Source organism: Benincasa hispida, chromosome 9 (assembly GCF_027475165.1).
Source record: "Benincasa hispida cultivar pf3 chromosome 9, pf3_genome.v1.1, whole genome shotgun sequence".
NCBI lineage: Eukaryota > Viridiplantae > Streptophyta > Magnoliopsida > Cucurbitales > Cucurbitaceae > Benincasa > Benincasa hispida.
In genome coordinates, this window is record NC_143486.1 from 13,273,739 (window position 1) to 13,289,906 (window position 16,168).

General features: G+C 33.1%; 1 protein-coding gene across 4 annotated transcripts; it reads right to left on the reverse strand.

Annotated features, from left to right (window-relative positions):
• Positions 1 to 8,978: 8,978 nt before the first annotated feature.
• Positions 8,979 to 15,211, reverse strand: LOC120085859 (zinc finger (CCCH-type/C3HC4-type RING finger) family protein). Of its 4 annotated transcripts, none has more exons than XR_016532219.1 (8): positions 14,896 to 15,201; positions 14,477 to 14,564; positions 13,588 to 14,366; positions 13,211 to 13,280; positions 10,908 to 11,113; positions 10,010 to 10,098; positions 9,878 to 9,931; positions 8,979 to 9,431 (listed from the first exon to the last, which is right to left on the reverse strand). XR_016532219.1 is itself a non-coding variant. In XM_039042089.2 (7 exons), exons 1-6 carry the CDS (start codon positions 14,904 to 14,906, stop codon positions 9,895 to 9,897), a joined length of 1,074 nt encoding a protein of 357 aa, XP_038898017.1. In that variant the 5' UTR covers positions 14,907 to 15,211; the 3' UTR covers positions 8,979 to 9,431; positions 9,878 to 9,894. The 4 variants fall into 4 exon arrangements, 2 of the variants coding, with proteins under 2 accessions (XP_038898017.1, XP_038898014.1); XR_016532218.1 differs by having other exon boundaries at positions 10,842 to 11,113; XM_039042089.2 differs by lacking the exon at positions 10,908 to 11,113 and having other exon boundaries at positions 14,896 to 15,211.
• Positions 15,212 to 16,168: the final 957 nt, after the last annotated feature.

Consider the following 16,168-nt stretch of genomic DNA (forward strand, 5'->3'; position numbering starts at 1 on the left):
AGTGATTGGACAATATAAAATATGATTAATAATGTAAAGTGAGAAAATGGGAATTTTGTTCCTTATATGCCAGATTTCACTTACGTCGGGATTTATTTATTTAATTAAGGTTGATGTGTCAAATTATTACAATACGAATGTCGACGTTAAACTGACACGTAAAAGCTTGAATTCAAGTGAGAAAAGATATTGGTAAAAGCGGATATCTTCTTAAACCATTTACACGACAATTTTGTTTATATTATAAATATGATATAAGTGGATATTTCAGGTTTAGTGTCCTAAAAGTCATGTGTCATTTTTATATTATTATTTGTTACTAGTGGCATTTAATAGATCTCAAGAGTGCACATTGGTGAAAAAATCTACTTCAAAATTTCATTAATTTTCATATTATCCAATTTTATAATTTTAGTTATTTAATTTTATATTGTATTATATATATTTATTGTTATTATATAAATATATTGTTATATTATATTTTCTCCATATATGTGATTCCGTCGTGCTCTTCATTTTTATAGCACGATATCAACACGAGTTCTTGCTGTTTCTCTACTAAAGGTAGGTCCTAAAGATATGTCGATTTTTTCCTCTTCGTTATAATTAATAAATTTAATGTTATTTTGTATATTCAATATCTATAAATTTCTAAAATAAGTACAATAGTTTATGATAGTATTGCCATGAAAAATCTCACAAAATTAGAATTTGCCGCTCTTGATAACAATACTTATTTGTTATGAGTACTTGATGCTGACATCCACCTAGATGGTATGAATCTTGGGGAGACTATTAAAGAAGAAAATACGACATCCAGTCAAAATAAAGCAAAAGTTATGATTTTCCTTTGTCATTATCTCTACAAATTGAAAATGAAGTATCTTAGAATAAAAGACCCTTGTATCTTGTGAAAAAAATTTAAAAGAGAGGTATGATCATCAAAAAACAGTTATTCTTCCTAAAGTTCGTTATGAATGGATGCACTTGAGGCTACAAGATTTCAAATCAATAAGTAATTACAACTCCGCATTGTTTAAAATCAGTTCGATATTGTTATTATGCGGAGAGAAAAGTACTGATGCTAATATGTTAGAGAAAACATTTTCTACATTTCATGTCTCGAATATGCTCCTGCAGCAGCAATATCGAGAGAAAAGTTTTAAATAGTATTATGAATTAATTTCATGTCTTTTCATGGCCGAAGAAAATAACGAGTTATTGATGAAAAATCATGAATCTCGACCAACCGAAATGACACTATTCCCTGAAATGAATGTTGTGAATGTTAATAATCGTAGTTGAGGTTGTGGTCGAGGTTATGAGGGTGGTAGAGGAAGAAATCATTATTATTTTCGTGGTGGTCGCTCTAATCATTTAAATTTCAAAAGAGGCATGTAAAATAATAATCACAAAGGAAAAACTCCACAAGATAAGAGTTCAAAGTGAAGGAACTTGTTGTACAGAGAACCTATAAGCGAAAGCGAATTGTCCAAATCCCTATTTCGATTGAAACAAACATTTACAGTCAACAAGACAGATTATGCATCAAAACATAAATTACAACATGTTTTCTAAATAAGAAACAATGTTTAAGAGATTATACCTTTGAAGAACTCTTCTTCATATTAATCCCCCAAACCTTCACGAACGCCTCGATCAAACACGAACACTCCATACAGCAACGCAACTCTAAAACCAAAAGAGGACACTGCCACTTGGTTACCTTGATATTCTTGATGTGAGAACCTAAGAGTGGCTATTTTGGTTAGGAGGGTGTTTTGGAGTTGGAGGAGGAAGATAGTCTCTATCACATTGATCGTTTAGTCTTAGTGAGGCTATCGCATAGGCTCTGTAAATCGTATAGAAGACTTAGGTAGAAAAAGAAAATTGTTTTCTTTTTATTCAATTTTACATTAAAAAAAAAAAACCACTAACCTCCCACTAAGGTGGTTAGAGAGAAAAATGGATAATTATCCGATAATTAATAAATTAGAAATAAATATGATAACCAACTTATCATATTATATTTATAACCTATAGTTTTAATATTGCATCATATACAATATATAAACCATAGTTCTTTTTCTCTATTTTATGGCAATTATGAATCTTATTTATAGAAAATATATTTGAATCATATTCAAATATTTGTTCCTCCAATCAAACTATAATGTATCAAATACATTATGTCAATTAGATCATATATAATTGAACTAATTTAATTATATCATATATAATTAAATTCTCTCTTATTAATTTGAACATTTCAAATTAACCCAAAAACTTATTCTCAACTAAATCCTTTGAGCTACTAAGGGGACCTTATGGACATGTAGCTTGAAGCTTCAATGTACGTGAATAACTGATTAAACTTTTTAATCACATTATCCACCATCTGTTAACTGTCAGACACTCCACTAAAGACCTACACTCTTCACACTACAAATATATTTTTGTGTCCATTGGATATAACCAATCAACAGTACGATGATCCTTCACAAATTGCTCGTATGTACAGTTAGGACAAAACCATTTTGCCCTTATAGTTACATCTAACACCTTAAGTATCATCAATCCCTCTAATGAACAATTGATCATAGTCCCACTATGACTAAACCCCTCTCGAGCCAAGAAAGGGTGTAGCGTCACATTGTTCAAGAACCGGAATCACCCTTAAGGGAGCAATTTATCTACTTACCTCTGCTTCGAGGAAGAAGTAAATTCCATCTTATGTAGCTGAGTTCCCAACTCCCCAATCAGGCGAATCCCCAAAATGATAGACTTGTTGATCGACGATTTGGCCATTCTTACCCATACAAATCAAATGACCACCCTCATAGGCAGGAGTTCACAACTCACTCAGGATTAAGGTCATCTTACCTATGGTCATCCTAGTGAAATGAAAGTCTTTATTATGAACGGTGTTATATAACAAGACTAAACATTTTATGATCCAGTCTTATACAAACTTCTTTGTATAGAATATCCACGCTCGTATGTCTAATACATGAATGATCAGGATCAAATCATTTGTAGCACTTTACAACATTTGTAACACCTACAAAGTAGATCATACTCGTAGTGTCACCAGAATAAGGTACCTAGCCTTATCCATATACTACAGACCATTTGGGTTATCACTTAAACATGATCCACCTGTATGTCTCCACATACATGTTTAAGTTACAACGATAACCATGGATGTTAGTTTATTAGTTTGTGGTTAATGCAACTAAAATATTATATATTTTGTGGGATAAGTGAATAAAATATCAAATATTATTAATCAGAGAAATCATACAAGGTTTACAAACTAAAAGACCCTATAAGATTTAGGGTATCAACACCAAAAATTTCCTACTTGTCCTAAAGCTAGTGAGGTGTACAAGATATTCACATTACAAGTACACAAAACAATAAACTAGGGCACAACACGCCTAATACAAGATTTTCCATTTGCCTTAGTCTAGCCGTGGTCTGTTCCATAGACCCATACTCTGCAGGTGACCCTCAAACACTGTAGCTGTGATGGCCTTCATAAACGGATCAACAACGTTGTGCTCCGAAGCTATCTTTGTGAAAATCACGTCCCTTTGATGCACAATCTTTCGGAAGAGATGGTATTTCCGCTCAATGTGCTTGCCGTGCTTATGACTCCTAGGCTTACGGGACTTAGCCACAACACCACTATTATCACATTAAAGTGTGATGGGCTTTGACATGTTTGGAATAACTTCCAGATCAGTCAGGAATTTCCTGAACCAAACGGCCTCTTTAGCAGCTTCACAAGCCGTTACATACTCAGCCTCCATTGTGGAGTTCGTGATGCACCACTGCTTGGTGTTTCGCCATACTACAGTCCCTCCATTAAGAGTGAACACTGATCCTGAAGTAGATTCCTGAGAATCCCTATTAGTCTGAAAATCAGAGTCCATGTATCTTGTAAGAATCATATGCTTAGAACCATACACAAGCATGTAGTCTCTCGTTCTCTATAGATACTTGAGGATGTTCTTTACGGCTGTCCAGTGATCATATCCTGGATTAGACTGATATCTACTGACTATCCCCACTGCGTAGCAGATGTGAGGTCTAGTACATAACACTGCATACATCAAACTGTCTACGACAGACGATAGGGGACTCGTCTCATTTCCTCAACCTCTTAAGGTGTCTTAGGAAATTGTTCCTTAGACAAAGTAACTTTGTACCTGAAAGGTAATAGGCCCCTCTTGGAGTTCTACATCGAATATTTGATCAACATCTTGTCAATATACGATGTTTGAGACAGTGCTAGCATTTTGTTCTTTCGATCCCGAAAGATCTAAATACCAAGAACAAACTGAGCTTCTCTCAAATCTTTCATTTAGAATTGAGTTGCTAACCAGTTCTTAATTGTAGTCAGTAAGCCTACATCATTCCCAATGAGTGATATCATCTACATACAACACTAGGAAAACTACTAAACTGTTGATGATCTTTTTGTAGACACAAGGCTCATCAACGTTCTGATCGAAGCCATAAGATTGATACCAGTATCAAACCTTATATTCCAAGATCGAGATGTTTGTTTCAGTCCATAAATGGATCGATTCAGCTTACAAACCTTTTGCTCTTTACCTTGGAGTATGAATCCTTTGGGCTGCACCATATAAATAGTCTCCTCAAGACTGTCATTCAGAAAAGCAGTCTTGACATCCCTTTTTCATATCTCATAGTCATAATATGAGGCAATGAATAGGAGGATTTAGATAGACTTCAGCATGGCAATAGGCAAGAAAGCAGTTAAGTGTATCACACTCATCAGCAATATAAAAGAGTGAATGGTTGACAAATTTATCAACAATTTATCAATCAAGTACATCATAATCGAGTATATTAAATATATCAGTCAAGTGTATCAAGTTTATCAACAGTATAAACAAGTAAATGATTGACAAATTTATCAATAGTTTGTCAGTCTAGTATATTGATAACTTGTAGAAATACAAGTTATTTATGCTGCCTTATCTAGATATTGCGGCCAAAAGAGAAGAAATATGCGTTGATTGTATGAAAATTAGCTCAGAAATACAATAATTATGAATTAACGCAATTACACCCACTAACATCGTCAAGATGGTAGAAGAGAATATTTTTACTCTATTTTGTAGGAAACCAAGTCACCGCTTGCGATAAAGGCTCAACGAGAAACTGAATAACGCATCTCTATTACATCGCGCCCGTCAATCAACAATGAAGAGACAATTAACGCAATGATGGTGCAATGCGACAGTCGATCCTGAGCTGAATTTCAACCGCATGCGGTAATAAAAACAACACTGCATACGAGCAACCGATCGAAAGATGCAAATGAGCAACGCAAAGGCGGAGGATTGCGACACGTGTATAACTAACTGTTGTGCAGATTTGACAGTCTGATTGCATAACAGAAGGAATATTTATTCCTCCATCTCTGGAATTTCCATAACAAAAAGTGGGGTCCACAAGCCAAAAGTCAAAGCTTTTCACCTATAAATACCCCCATAGAATTCAGAGAAATATATACTTGATACGGGTATAATTGATACGAGGGCTAATTGCTGCTAAATTATAGAGAGAAAAGGTTGAGCTGAGTATTGAACGGAAGAAATCCGGGAAGAAGAGAGACAAGGCCGAGAAGTGAGTCTCAGTGCTATTTTGCCAGATCCCCGTCGCGAAGCTCTATACTCAGATCCCTGCTACCGGTTGAGCAAGCCTGAGAGGGAAGCTCATCCGTCCGCACGATCCATCCACGTTGGCAAGCAAATCTCCATCTAGATTGGCGCCAAGACGTTGACGTTTATTTGTATTTGTTTCTAACTCTATTCATCACTGTATTTCATCTTCTTAATCTCTTCATTCACAAATCATGTATCAGATGCTGAATAGAAATATTGAATGTCTCGATCGATTTCATATCCCCTTTTCTGTCTATTTTCGTTCCTCCATTTATCGCTTTCTTCATAAAGTCTTCTTAATCCCTTGGTAATTAATATGAATTAAACAAGTAACTTACTCTGTGCTAAAGAAATAAGAACGTTTAGCTAAAGTATGCTAGATGGCATCTTCACCTGTGAGAGTAGAAGTGAAGATGTCATTCTGATCTGTCGAGAGAAGGTTAGAAGAATGCGTTAACTAAAGTAAGAAGTACTTCCAGGGATGGAAGCAACCTTGCGTTCATTACATTTATCCCTGTTTCACCACAGAGATGTGGAAACGTGGTTGATCACCGAGAGGTGTACGTTAAGGGAAAAGCGGAACCGTATTTATGCCTTTAACGCAATTAAAGAACTTGCGATGTTTGTACTAATTATCTTTTCCCTTTCTGTTTCACACATAAGACTTGTCACCGCATTACACGATCTTTGCATAATCTTCATAGCCAGCCTTGACCTCACTATCTTGTATCATGAAACTTGTATCTTGTATCATCTTAGCTTAGATTTACTTTAACGCAATTTATTTTATTATCGCATCTTTACTGCTTTACTTTACTTTTATATTCTTGTACACAACAAGTTTTATTAATTGAAAACCCCTTGTCGCATGTATCACAAGCATAACGCAATAACCTCAAATAGTCCCTGTGTTCGACATTGGATCAGACTGAGAAACTTGTGGTGAAATTATACTTGGTTTCAACGCAAGGAAACTTGTGACAATGCACAACATACTACAAGAACATTGTTAATTAATGCATATCTAGAAGTAGTATCACATGGATTTGTACCTTGCTTGCATCATATGCATCCATGCGTTGTGTGACATAAGATCAATTTCTAAGTAACATATATCACTATCAAGTATATCAAATATATTAATCAAGTGTATCAATAGTATAAATGAGTGCATGATTGACAAGTATGTCAAATATCTCAATCCAGTGCATCATTATCAAGTATATCAATCAATTGTATTGAGTGTATATTAGTAGTGTATATTAGCAGCGGACATTTGTGAAATTTTACATCTTTTATATGTGGATTAGACTTCATTTTTGCTATTTTTGCAAACAACAAACATATAGGCTATTAGCCTAGTAGTTTAGTTTGCTCTTTTTGCAAGTGCCCCACCAAAATAATCAAATATTCATCTTACTTTGCAACCCTCTTACATAATAAAATAATATTATATTAAATTATTACATACCATTCTTATGAAAAAAGATTTATTCAAATTTATTAGGTTTAATTAAAAAAATATTTTAGTGGTTAAAATAATATTAACGTCTTGTATTTTTAATGAATCTTAAATTTAGTCAAAATTTATCATTATTGAAATTGATTAAATAATATTAATAATATTCATGCAAGAAAAGATATTGTAAATATATTTGCACAATTTATAAAAATAATGTTCATCGAGACTAACTTTTTATTTTGAAGAAAATCGACAATAAATTAAATGTGTTAATATTAAGATTTGTTCAAAGCATATAGATTAAAAATTGGATTACTTAAAGTAAATGAATCGATAAGGAATAAAACATAGAATACAAGGACTAAAATAATATTTTAACATTTTTAATTTATTTTAGAATATATTTTAATTAGTTAGTTAGTTAAAGCATTTTAAATTAATTTACATATTAACTAGAAAATAATTTGGGCAGTTTCTCTTATTAATTTCCCAAGGAAAAGGATACACATATTTCATAGGATATTTTATACATGAGTAATAATAATCTAGATTTTTATAAGTAAACATCTAAGAAACAAACATCAATTTTTTTTTTTTTTTTTTTTTTTTTACAATATGAAAAAGGGATCGAACCTTTGATGTTGAAGTTGACAATATAAATACTATGTTGTCGGTTGAGCTATGCTCATTTTAACATAAACATTAATTTTTTTATATAATTTCCAAACCTAAATTCTAAACCAAAACAAACAAAAATGGCCTCATATGTAGGAAAGTAACGTAGACTTCAAAACCTTGCTAATATTTTCAATTGGGGAAAATAAATTGAATGGCCTACATACCTAAAAAAAAGCTCAAAATCAAAGATGAAATATTTGAATAAATTAATGTGTCATGCATAAGTTATAATTAATAATCTCCGAAGAATTTTTAAGCCAGGAAAAAGAAAAGCAATTGCAATAGAGCCTCTATTTTTGAAAGATTACAAGCCGACGGCATCCTCGAAAATCAAACAAGTAATGAACGCCCGTAACTTCAAATTGCTTTCACAAAGCTTTTAAAAAAATTAATTAAAAGAAAAGAAAAGAAAAGAAAAGAAAGAAAGAAAAATCAAACCCCTCTCCCGACAAAAATTGTATCGAACTAAATTGTTAATTTTGATTATATAATGATTTAGTATATTACAAACTTGATATTTAATCCGTTTTTCAATCTACATACATTCATTTAATCAAATCTTAATAGTATATTTTATTATAGAGACTAAATCGCTATAAATTGTAGAATAAAATGACTAAATCAATACATATTAAAGTTTAAAAATTAAATAGTTACAAAATTAAAAGTATAAAGAGAACATAGTTAATCTAGGATGTTTAGTGACCAAAAAATCTGTCATTTGAAATCCACTTACTTATATTGTACTAAAAAAACAATACGATAACTAAATTAATACTTATTAAAGCTTTTGAATTATTTAAAAATAAAGAACACGGGATATAATCAAATATAATTATATTACATCTAAAAAGAATGGTAAACTTTCAATCTTTCTTAAAAATTATATGTATACTGGTCAAGCAATTAAAAATTTCATCTGATTTTTTCCATTTTATGGAAAGATTTCTCAAAATTGATAAAACAGAGACAGCTACCACCGAACACATATTTCACTGAAAATGGGAAACAATTTCATCAAGATGCTATCAAACCATTAGAACAGTTTTTGCCTCTAATAATTACCCATATTACAAATTATCACTGACAAAAAGATAAAAGCATTATAATGACGACAACAGCAATAATAATAATAATAAAACAAAGAAAAAACAACTGTTTCTTTTATTGTAAAATTTGAGTACAATGTTTCATCCAAAGCCAAACCCTGATGTTACTTTTGTTTTTTTTTTTTTCTTTTTGGTTTTTGTTTCTGTATCAAACCAAACACGACATTGACAATCCCATTTATCTTCCTTTCAAAATACAAAACCAATACATTCCGTCATTTTCCAATTGTTTTAGAGTACAGCATGTAGAAGAACCAGTACATTATTTTATTCAGCTGTGATACATGTGAGATGTGAATGTGAGATAACCTTTATTTCACCATCATCCGAACAATAAGCTTGGATTTCCAACATTCATTTCTCACTATGACAATGCCTTTAGCTTTATTTGATTTGTATAAGATGAAGTTTGAAGCACCATGTCCGATACCCCACCCTTCCATTTCTCAATATCAGACTCCACACCAAGCAATTCGACATCTGAAACAGTTTTGTTTTCAAACTCTTTGATTACATTGCACGTGAGAATGAAGACTAATAATATAAAAATACACATTGATTTCGGTTTCAAACTATTAGATGACATTGCAAGAGTTACTAAAGACTGATACAACACACCAAGTTTGGGATATCATGGACTCTTTGAGCCAAGGTCCAAGTGTTGAAATATAGTGATAACAAGATTAATAGACTCTATTTCTAATAAATATGTTAGAATTCCAATTGATAAAGATACTGAATTTCGAAATCCCAAGACTTAATGAAAGCTGGAAATGACCAGCCTTATAAATTTTTAAGGTTGGTTGGAGTTCCCCCATCCAAAACGCCAAATGATTGTCATAATAAAATGTGAAATATCAAGTAGTAGACAGCAAAATAGCAAGAAGCTGAGCTTAAGGGTAAGGAGTGCTTAGTATGTTCCATACCTGAATGAATTGGTTCTTCACCTGATATGCAAGTCACTGAGAAAGTCCGACAACCTGAAAATAGCTTCAAATTTATTTGAAGGTAAAGATGCACAAGAAATTGACATTATTAAGAAATGCACAAAACAAAACCTAATATTTTTAGCTATAACAGTGAGGCCATCTTCATTCCCAATATGACGCAGAGCTATCTCTTCCAACCGACCATCCCGATGTGCATGCTGCAGTGAAAAAATCACATGAAAATTTGACTCTCATTTTGAAGTTAAAACAGCAGAGTACAGAGCAGATGCATATTAGGATGGAAGAAAGAAGCCAAATATTCGAAACAAAAAGAAAAAACAAAAATACACTTCCCAATTGCAAAAAGACAAGGCTTCAATCGAGAAACAAGCATCACCATGTGCAAAAAGTCCAGATATCGGAAAACTACTTCATGGATAATAGAACATATTAATCGAACATTCACTTCAAACTACAGGCATACTCAAATAATAAACAACCAAACTGGGAAGAATTCAGCCTGCACAGGACTTTGCAAAATGCACAAATCGAACATTAGGAGAGTGTACTTGGTTTAGTATGCAAAAGGGTGAAATGGAACTTTGAGTAAAATCTAGGAATGAAGAAGTTAGCCGGTAAAAAATATTCCTAATTCCCAGTAATAAAGTACAACACTTAAGAAGTCATAACATAATCTACACAAAGAAAGGTTCTTCCATAAATAGACGACCATCCTCATCTTTGTTAACTTGGTAACTAACTTGCCCCAGGGTGACTATTGCCTTCCGCAAAGTATTCTTCCCAAGTAACATGGCATTTATGACAATTAAAGAAGTCTACAAGCTTGTCTTACTGCACACAGGGCACTGCTAGGTCATCAAAAATGCTAGAGTAGCAAATATTCAAAGTTTTTGGGCAAAGGAACTCGCCAAACACCAAACATACACCAGGTTACGACTACCTAAGAAAAATGTAGCCCAAAAACTATGACTCTTCATCACTTGACGAATTAGCTTCACAACTCAACTGCATTAGTGCCATCTCCAAAAGTGTTAAATCTTCAAAATCTAAATCTTCACCACTAAAATCCAAATCCTCTAAGTCTTCGAACATATCAAAAAACGCATCCATATCGACAATATTAGATCTGCTTGGAGGAGTTCTCCATGAGTGTGGTCGGCGTGGAGGTGGCCTGTGATATTTCCATGTGTATGAACCAGGAATGACCAAATGCTGGAACACAACAAACATTGCATCAATCAAAAGATTGGAAAGCCAATCTGCTCTAATGAAATTAAATGACAAACAGCATAGATCTGAAGATAACATCCATTATGAATCACATCTTTCAATATCTAACACAAAAACTGATTGAAAATGTACAGCACTGCTTATGTGACACCTATGACATGTCACACGTCACCCAAAAATACAAGGATCGTCGAGTTTGCAACACTCATATTGGTATGGGACGAAGAAGAATGAGACATAGCAGTTGCATATGTATTTTCTAAAATAGACGAGTGCAGATGATTGGCAAATGGCAAGCATATATAGATTAACAGAATGCAGTTTAGAAGAGGTCCCGCCAGTCTTGCTACAGTGCTAACCTACAATTATCTTCCCAGGATAACACCTTCAAATCAAACATCTGTAAGGCCGGAAGTATATTACGTTTTATTAATTTGAATCAGAGAGATCCTATCAATCAATTGTAGCAGGTCCAGCAATACAATCTCGGTGTCCAAAATATATTATATAATTTCATTGTACTAAGAAATTAACTAAGACCGATTAGGCACATTACTATACAGAGGCGGCAGAGCCAACCAGCCCAAGTAGTCAGCACATCACTTTCAATCCGAACGGAGCCATAGAAATTTTCTTAGAGGGACAACAACAGTAATTGCAAAGATTAAGCTAGATTACTGACCATTTCCTAGTATGGTTTTTTAGATTTTTAGGCCCTATTTGATAACCATTTGGTTTCTTAATTTTGGAAATTGTGTTTGTTTTCACACAATTTCTCCATAATGGTTTCCATATTGCCTAGAGACGTGACTTCAAATCAAATTCCATAACAACCAAGTTTTTTTTGTAAAGAGTACTATTTTTAGTTATCAAAACTTACTTGGTTTTTAAAATACTCATAAAATCACATCATATAACAAAGAAACTCATAGATAGAAGCAATGTCTATAAGCTTAATTTTTTTAAAAAAAAAACAAAACAAAACAAAAAATGAAATGGTTATTAAAAAAAAATAAAAAATAAACCCTTTTGTTTTTTGGGGAAATAACACTTGAAGATGCTAACCCAAAATTTAATAATAAAAATGACAATTATTTGGAATCTTTTAACATTTTGGTTTAGATTTTTAAAACATTCTTAAAACTTAAATAGAAAATTGAAGAAATGGTTACTCAAAGGTTCGAGCAAATTAAATATATATATTTTTTAAAACTATTTTTTATTTAGCCTTCACATTTTAAAATCACTTTTTTAGCCACTCCTCAAACATAAAATTATCATGTTTTTTAAATCTACTTTCTTTTTAAATATAATTTGTTTACATTTTAAAAAATAGATCAAAGAACAAAGAAAATTGTTAATGAACAAACATAAATTTAAAAAAATCGAAAACTAAAAGTTCATGGATATAGATTATCTATGGTATACACCAAAAAGAATTATTGTTTATAAAACTTGGTCATAGTAGGCAAACAGGTGGGAGCAAATAAAGGAAATTCATCCCCCCTTCCTCGTCCTCAAACTACTCTAATTGAAACGGGGATTTCAAATAGAAGATCACTATGAGAATTGGAAGTTCTCAATGAAAGCAGTTGTTTCTACCAATAAAAAAAAATTGACATGAGTACTATTCATCATTATACAACCAGCCATGATTGGATAGCCATCGCAGATGGGGTACCTTTATGAAACCAACAGAGGATAACAAGGATAAAAGTATCTTCCGTCGTACTAGATATCCAAATCTCTCAACAAGATTTCATTCCATAAACTCATGTCCATGAAGCCAAACATGTAATGATGTAACTATTCAACACATTTCCTAGGGCGTTCACGAATTAGCAAAACCAAAACAGGTTGGATTTCCATTCAGCAGGCTGCATATCAATGGTCAATAAAAGGAGGAAGAAAAAACAATTTGGACAGAGGCATAAGTAAAACAAAAAGGAAGAAGAATAAAATTCAGGAAAATTGCAAGTTCCTCACAACAAAAGGCCATCTATAACAGCATCCAGCATGCTTGGAAGAGCACAATTAAGATAAGGAAACTGAAGTAAATGCTTTCATAGGTAAACTTACCTTGTAAAAACAACTTGATCCAAAAGGGCAGTTCCCATTTCCAAAGTTGAAGTGCTTGCAATCTATTGATCTGTGCATGAAAATAATATAAACTCAGAGATCAGAGTAACAAAATTATCTCATATAATAGCTCATACAATTACTTTAGCAGTTACGCAATCTCAATTCTCTAAATAACTTTTATTGATCATTCCTGTGGGCTATGGAGCTTTTCAGATTACATTTGATATGCAATTATTTCTACTGACAAATTGAGTTTGACAGAAAACAAATAAAAAACAAAACAAATGGGAAGCAAAAAACATGAACAGGATGGAAAACAATTGAACAGTTTCCAGATTGCAATCACATATTAGGAGTTATGTAAATAGATTTACCGCAGCCTTGACTTGTAGCTATCAACAATCTCCTGCTTTTCTTCCTTCGAAGAATACCAAATGACACTTGGAATAACAAAGTATGACAACTTCCTACAAATTGGGCAGGCTCTTAAAGCACTATTAACATCCATTCCAGAGGTAGATGAACTATTGCGCCAGTTTCTAATACAAGATATGCAAAATGGATGATCACATTCTGATAGAAGTCCAAATTTCCTCTCAGCTATTTCGGTTTTAGAAAGAACACGCTCCAGGCAGACACTACACTCTATGTCTTGGCTATGTTTCAAAGACTCGAGATGTTTTTGCTTTTTCTCACATGCCTTCATGTGCTCCTCCCTTTCGTCAGTCCTATAAGGATGTAAACATTGTTTTCCACATGTGGGGCATAAGTCCCCATGAATATGAGGACAATTTTCACCACGCGGACATTCACTACCAGCCGCAGCAAAAGAACAAATAGGTATATCAGCTGGATGAATAATCCTTGCCTCGCCATTCCCCCAATCATCAAGACCATCTGGACGCTCAGACTCTCCACTCCAAGCATTTTCAACCCGCAAGGGAAGACTGGGTATCTCTGAACCAGCAAGCTCGCTTGTAGATCCAGGAAAAGGAGAAAGTGGGCTTGATAAATGAGGATGCGCAATAGAAACAGATTCAGACACATGAGATTGCTGAGAATTCGAAGATGATTCTGCGTGAGAAACTTTAACATGGTCATATCTGCATCGACTGCCAAAAGCACACCTTCCCTTTTGATAGTAAGTACAAACCTATTATGGACGATAGATACATCAGAAAGAAACAATAGTCGGAACACCAAACTGACTGTTGGTTTCTATAATACATGGCAACGCAGAGGAGTGGAAGTAAAAATATTTACATTGCTTGGTGGAGCCGTCCAGTCATGAGAAAACTCACAATATTCCCCTTTTAAACATGCTCCATGCGCAAAATACTTGCATAGGACCCTAAACAAACCACAAAAGTAAATGAACAACAACCCAAACTTCATAATAAACATAAAAATACAGCATCAATAACACCAACCCAACAAAACACCTTTCAAGAAACTTAATTCCAAATATCGAATAACCCAGCCCCTCTACATAGCCTAATAAATTAAACCAGATACCAAAGAACCGTGATGAAGATAACTCGACTATGCAAGAATATCAATATCAAGAAGCGATGATCGGAGCGCATAATCCTAATCCGCCATCCAATCATCAATACTTATAAAAACAAGTGCCAATATCAACAAGAACATATAAAGAAGCGTAATCAAAACGAGAAACTAACCTTTTAGACATGGCGATCAGAAGGTAAAAGCGATAAAAGGAGAGAAACGGATTCAAATCAAAAGAGAATAAGAAAAGAAAAAGAAATGGAATTGTTGATTGATTGAAGAAGTAAGAGATGATTTGAATTAAGATATAAGTAATGGAGGGAAATGAAAAGAGGAAAAAAGAACGAAATAAACGCAGTTCATAATTCAATCGGAGAAGGAAAAGAAGCTATGGCTGGCGCCTGAACGGCTGTAACTAGGGCTTTTTTGGCGGTCAGTATCCATTATAAGCATTGGCCATTCATTTTAGGGATAACTCCGGAATTGCCCCTGCGGGGAAATGGGTCTGTGTTTCATAAATTCGAGGGCATTGTTGTAATAAATCTCAAGTTTCGGATCAATGTATTAAATTTAAATTTTTTTTTTTTTATGGCTTTAAAATATCTCATTGGTTGCCTCTCTTTGTTAGGTAAGAATAGTGACCGTTACACATTTGTTAGATTAACATGGGATAATTAATATATCTATATGGCGGACATTTCAACCTTCACTTATCTACCCTACTTTTCTTTTTCCTTTTTTTGAAACGATTATATACTTTCCTCTTAATTTAATTTCAATCTATAACTAGCATGGATTATGATTAATAGGTTCAAATCTCCTATATGCTATCCCCATATATTGTCGCAAAAGGAAAAATAAAATTATACTTGATACGGGATTCAAACATTTTATATGTTGTTATTTATTTTTTAGTACAACAATTGTTGGATGGGAATTTAAACTCTAACTTCTAGAGATGAGCGTATGTTAATACTATTAAGCTAATTTTACTTTGACAATATAGCATGTAGTTAAACTTAATAATCAACAATTTGACAATAACCTAACTCGTGACATATATCATCAATCAAACGGTTAGAAAGTTCACTTCTCTATTCAAAGTGTTTGTTGGGTTCAATAGAAAGGAAAAAAAAAAAGATGGATAAATATGTCTGGCTTGTGACGATATTAAATGTCCTACTTTGTCATTTATATGTTTAAAATTTCTCCATTGTGTGTTATATATTTTGTTAGAAAAAACCATTGGCACTTTCTGTATAGTTTCTAAATTGAAATAATACATTATTTCAAGTTTTTGAACCAATTTTGTTCAGACATTTTGTTAAGGTAAATGGTAATTATGGATATGAAGCAATTGAGAAAAACGCCTATTTACATACACACATGAGCGTTGTCTTGAAAACTTTAACTTTCCCTTTTCTTTAATTTCAAAAGTTTTAAAAT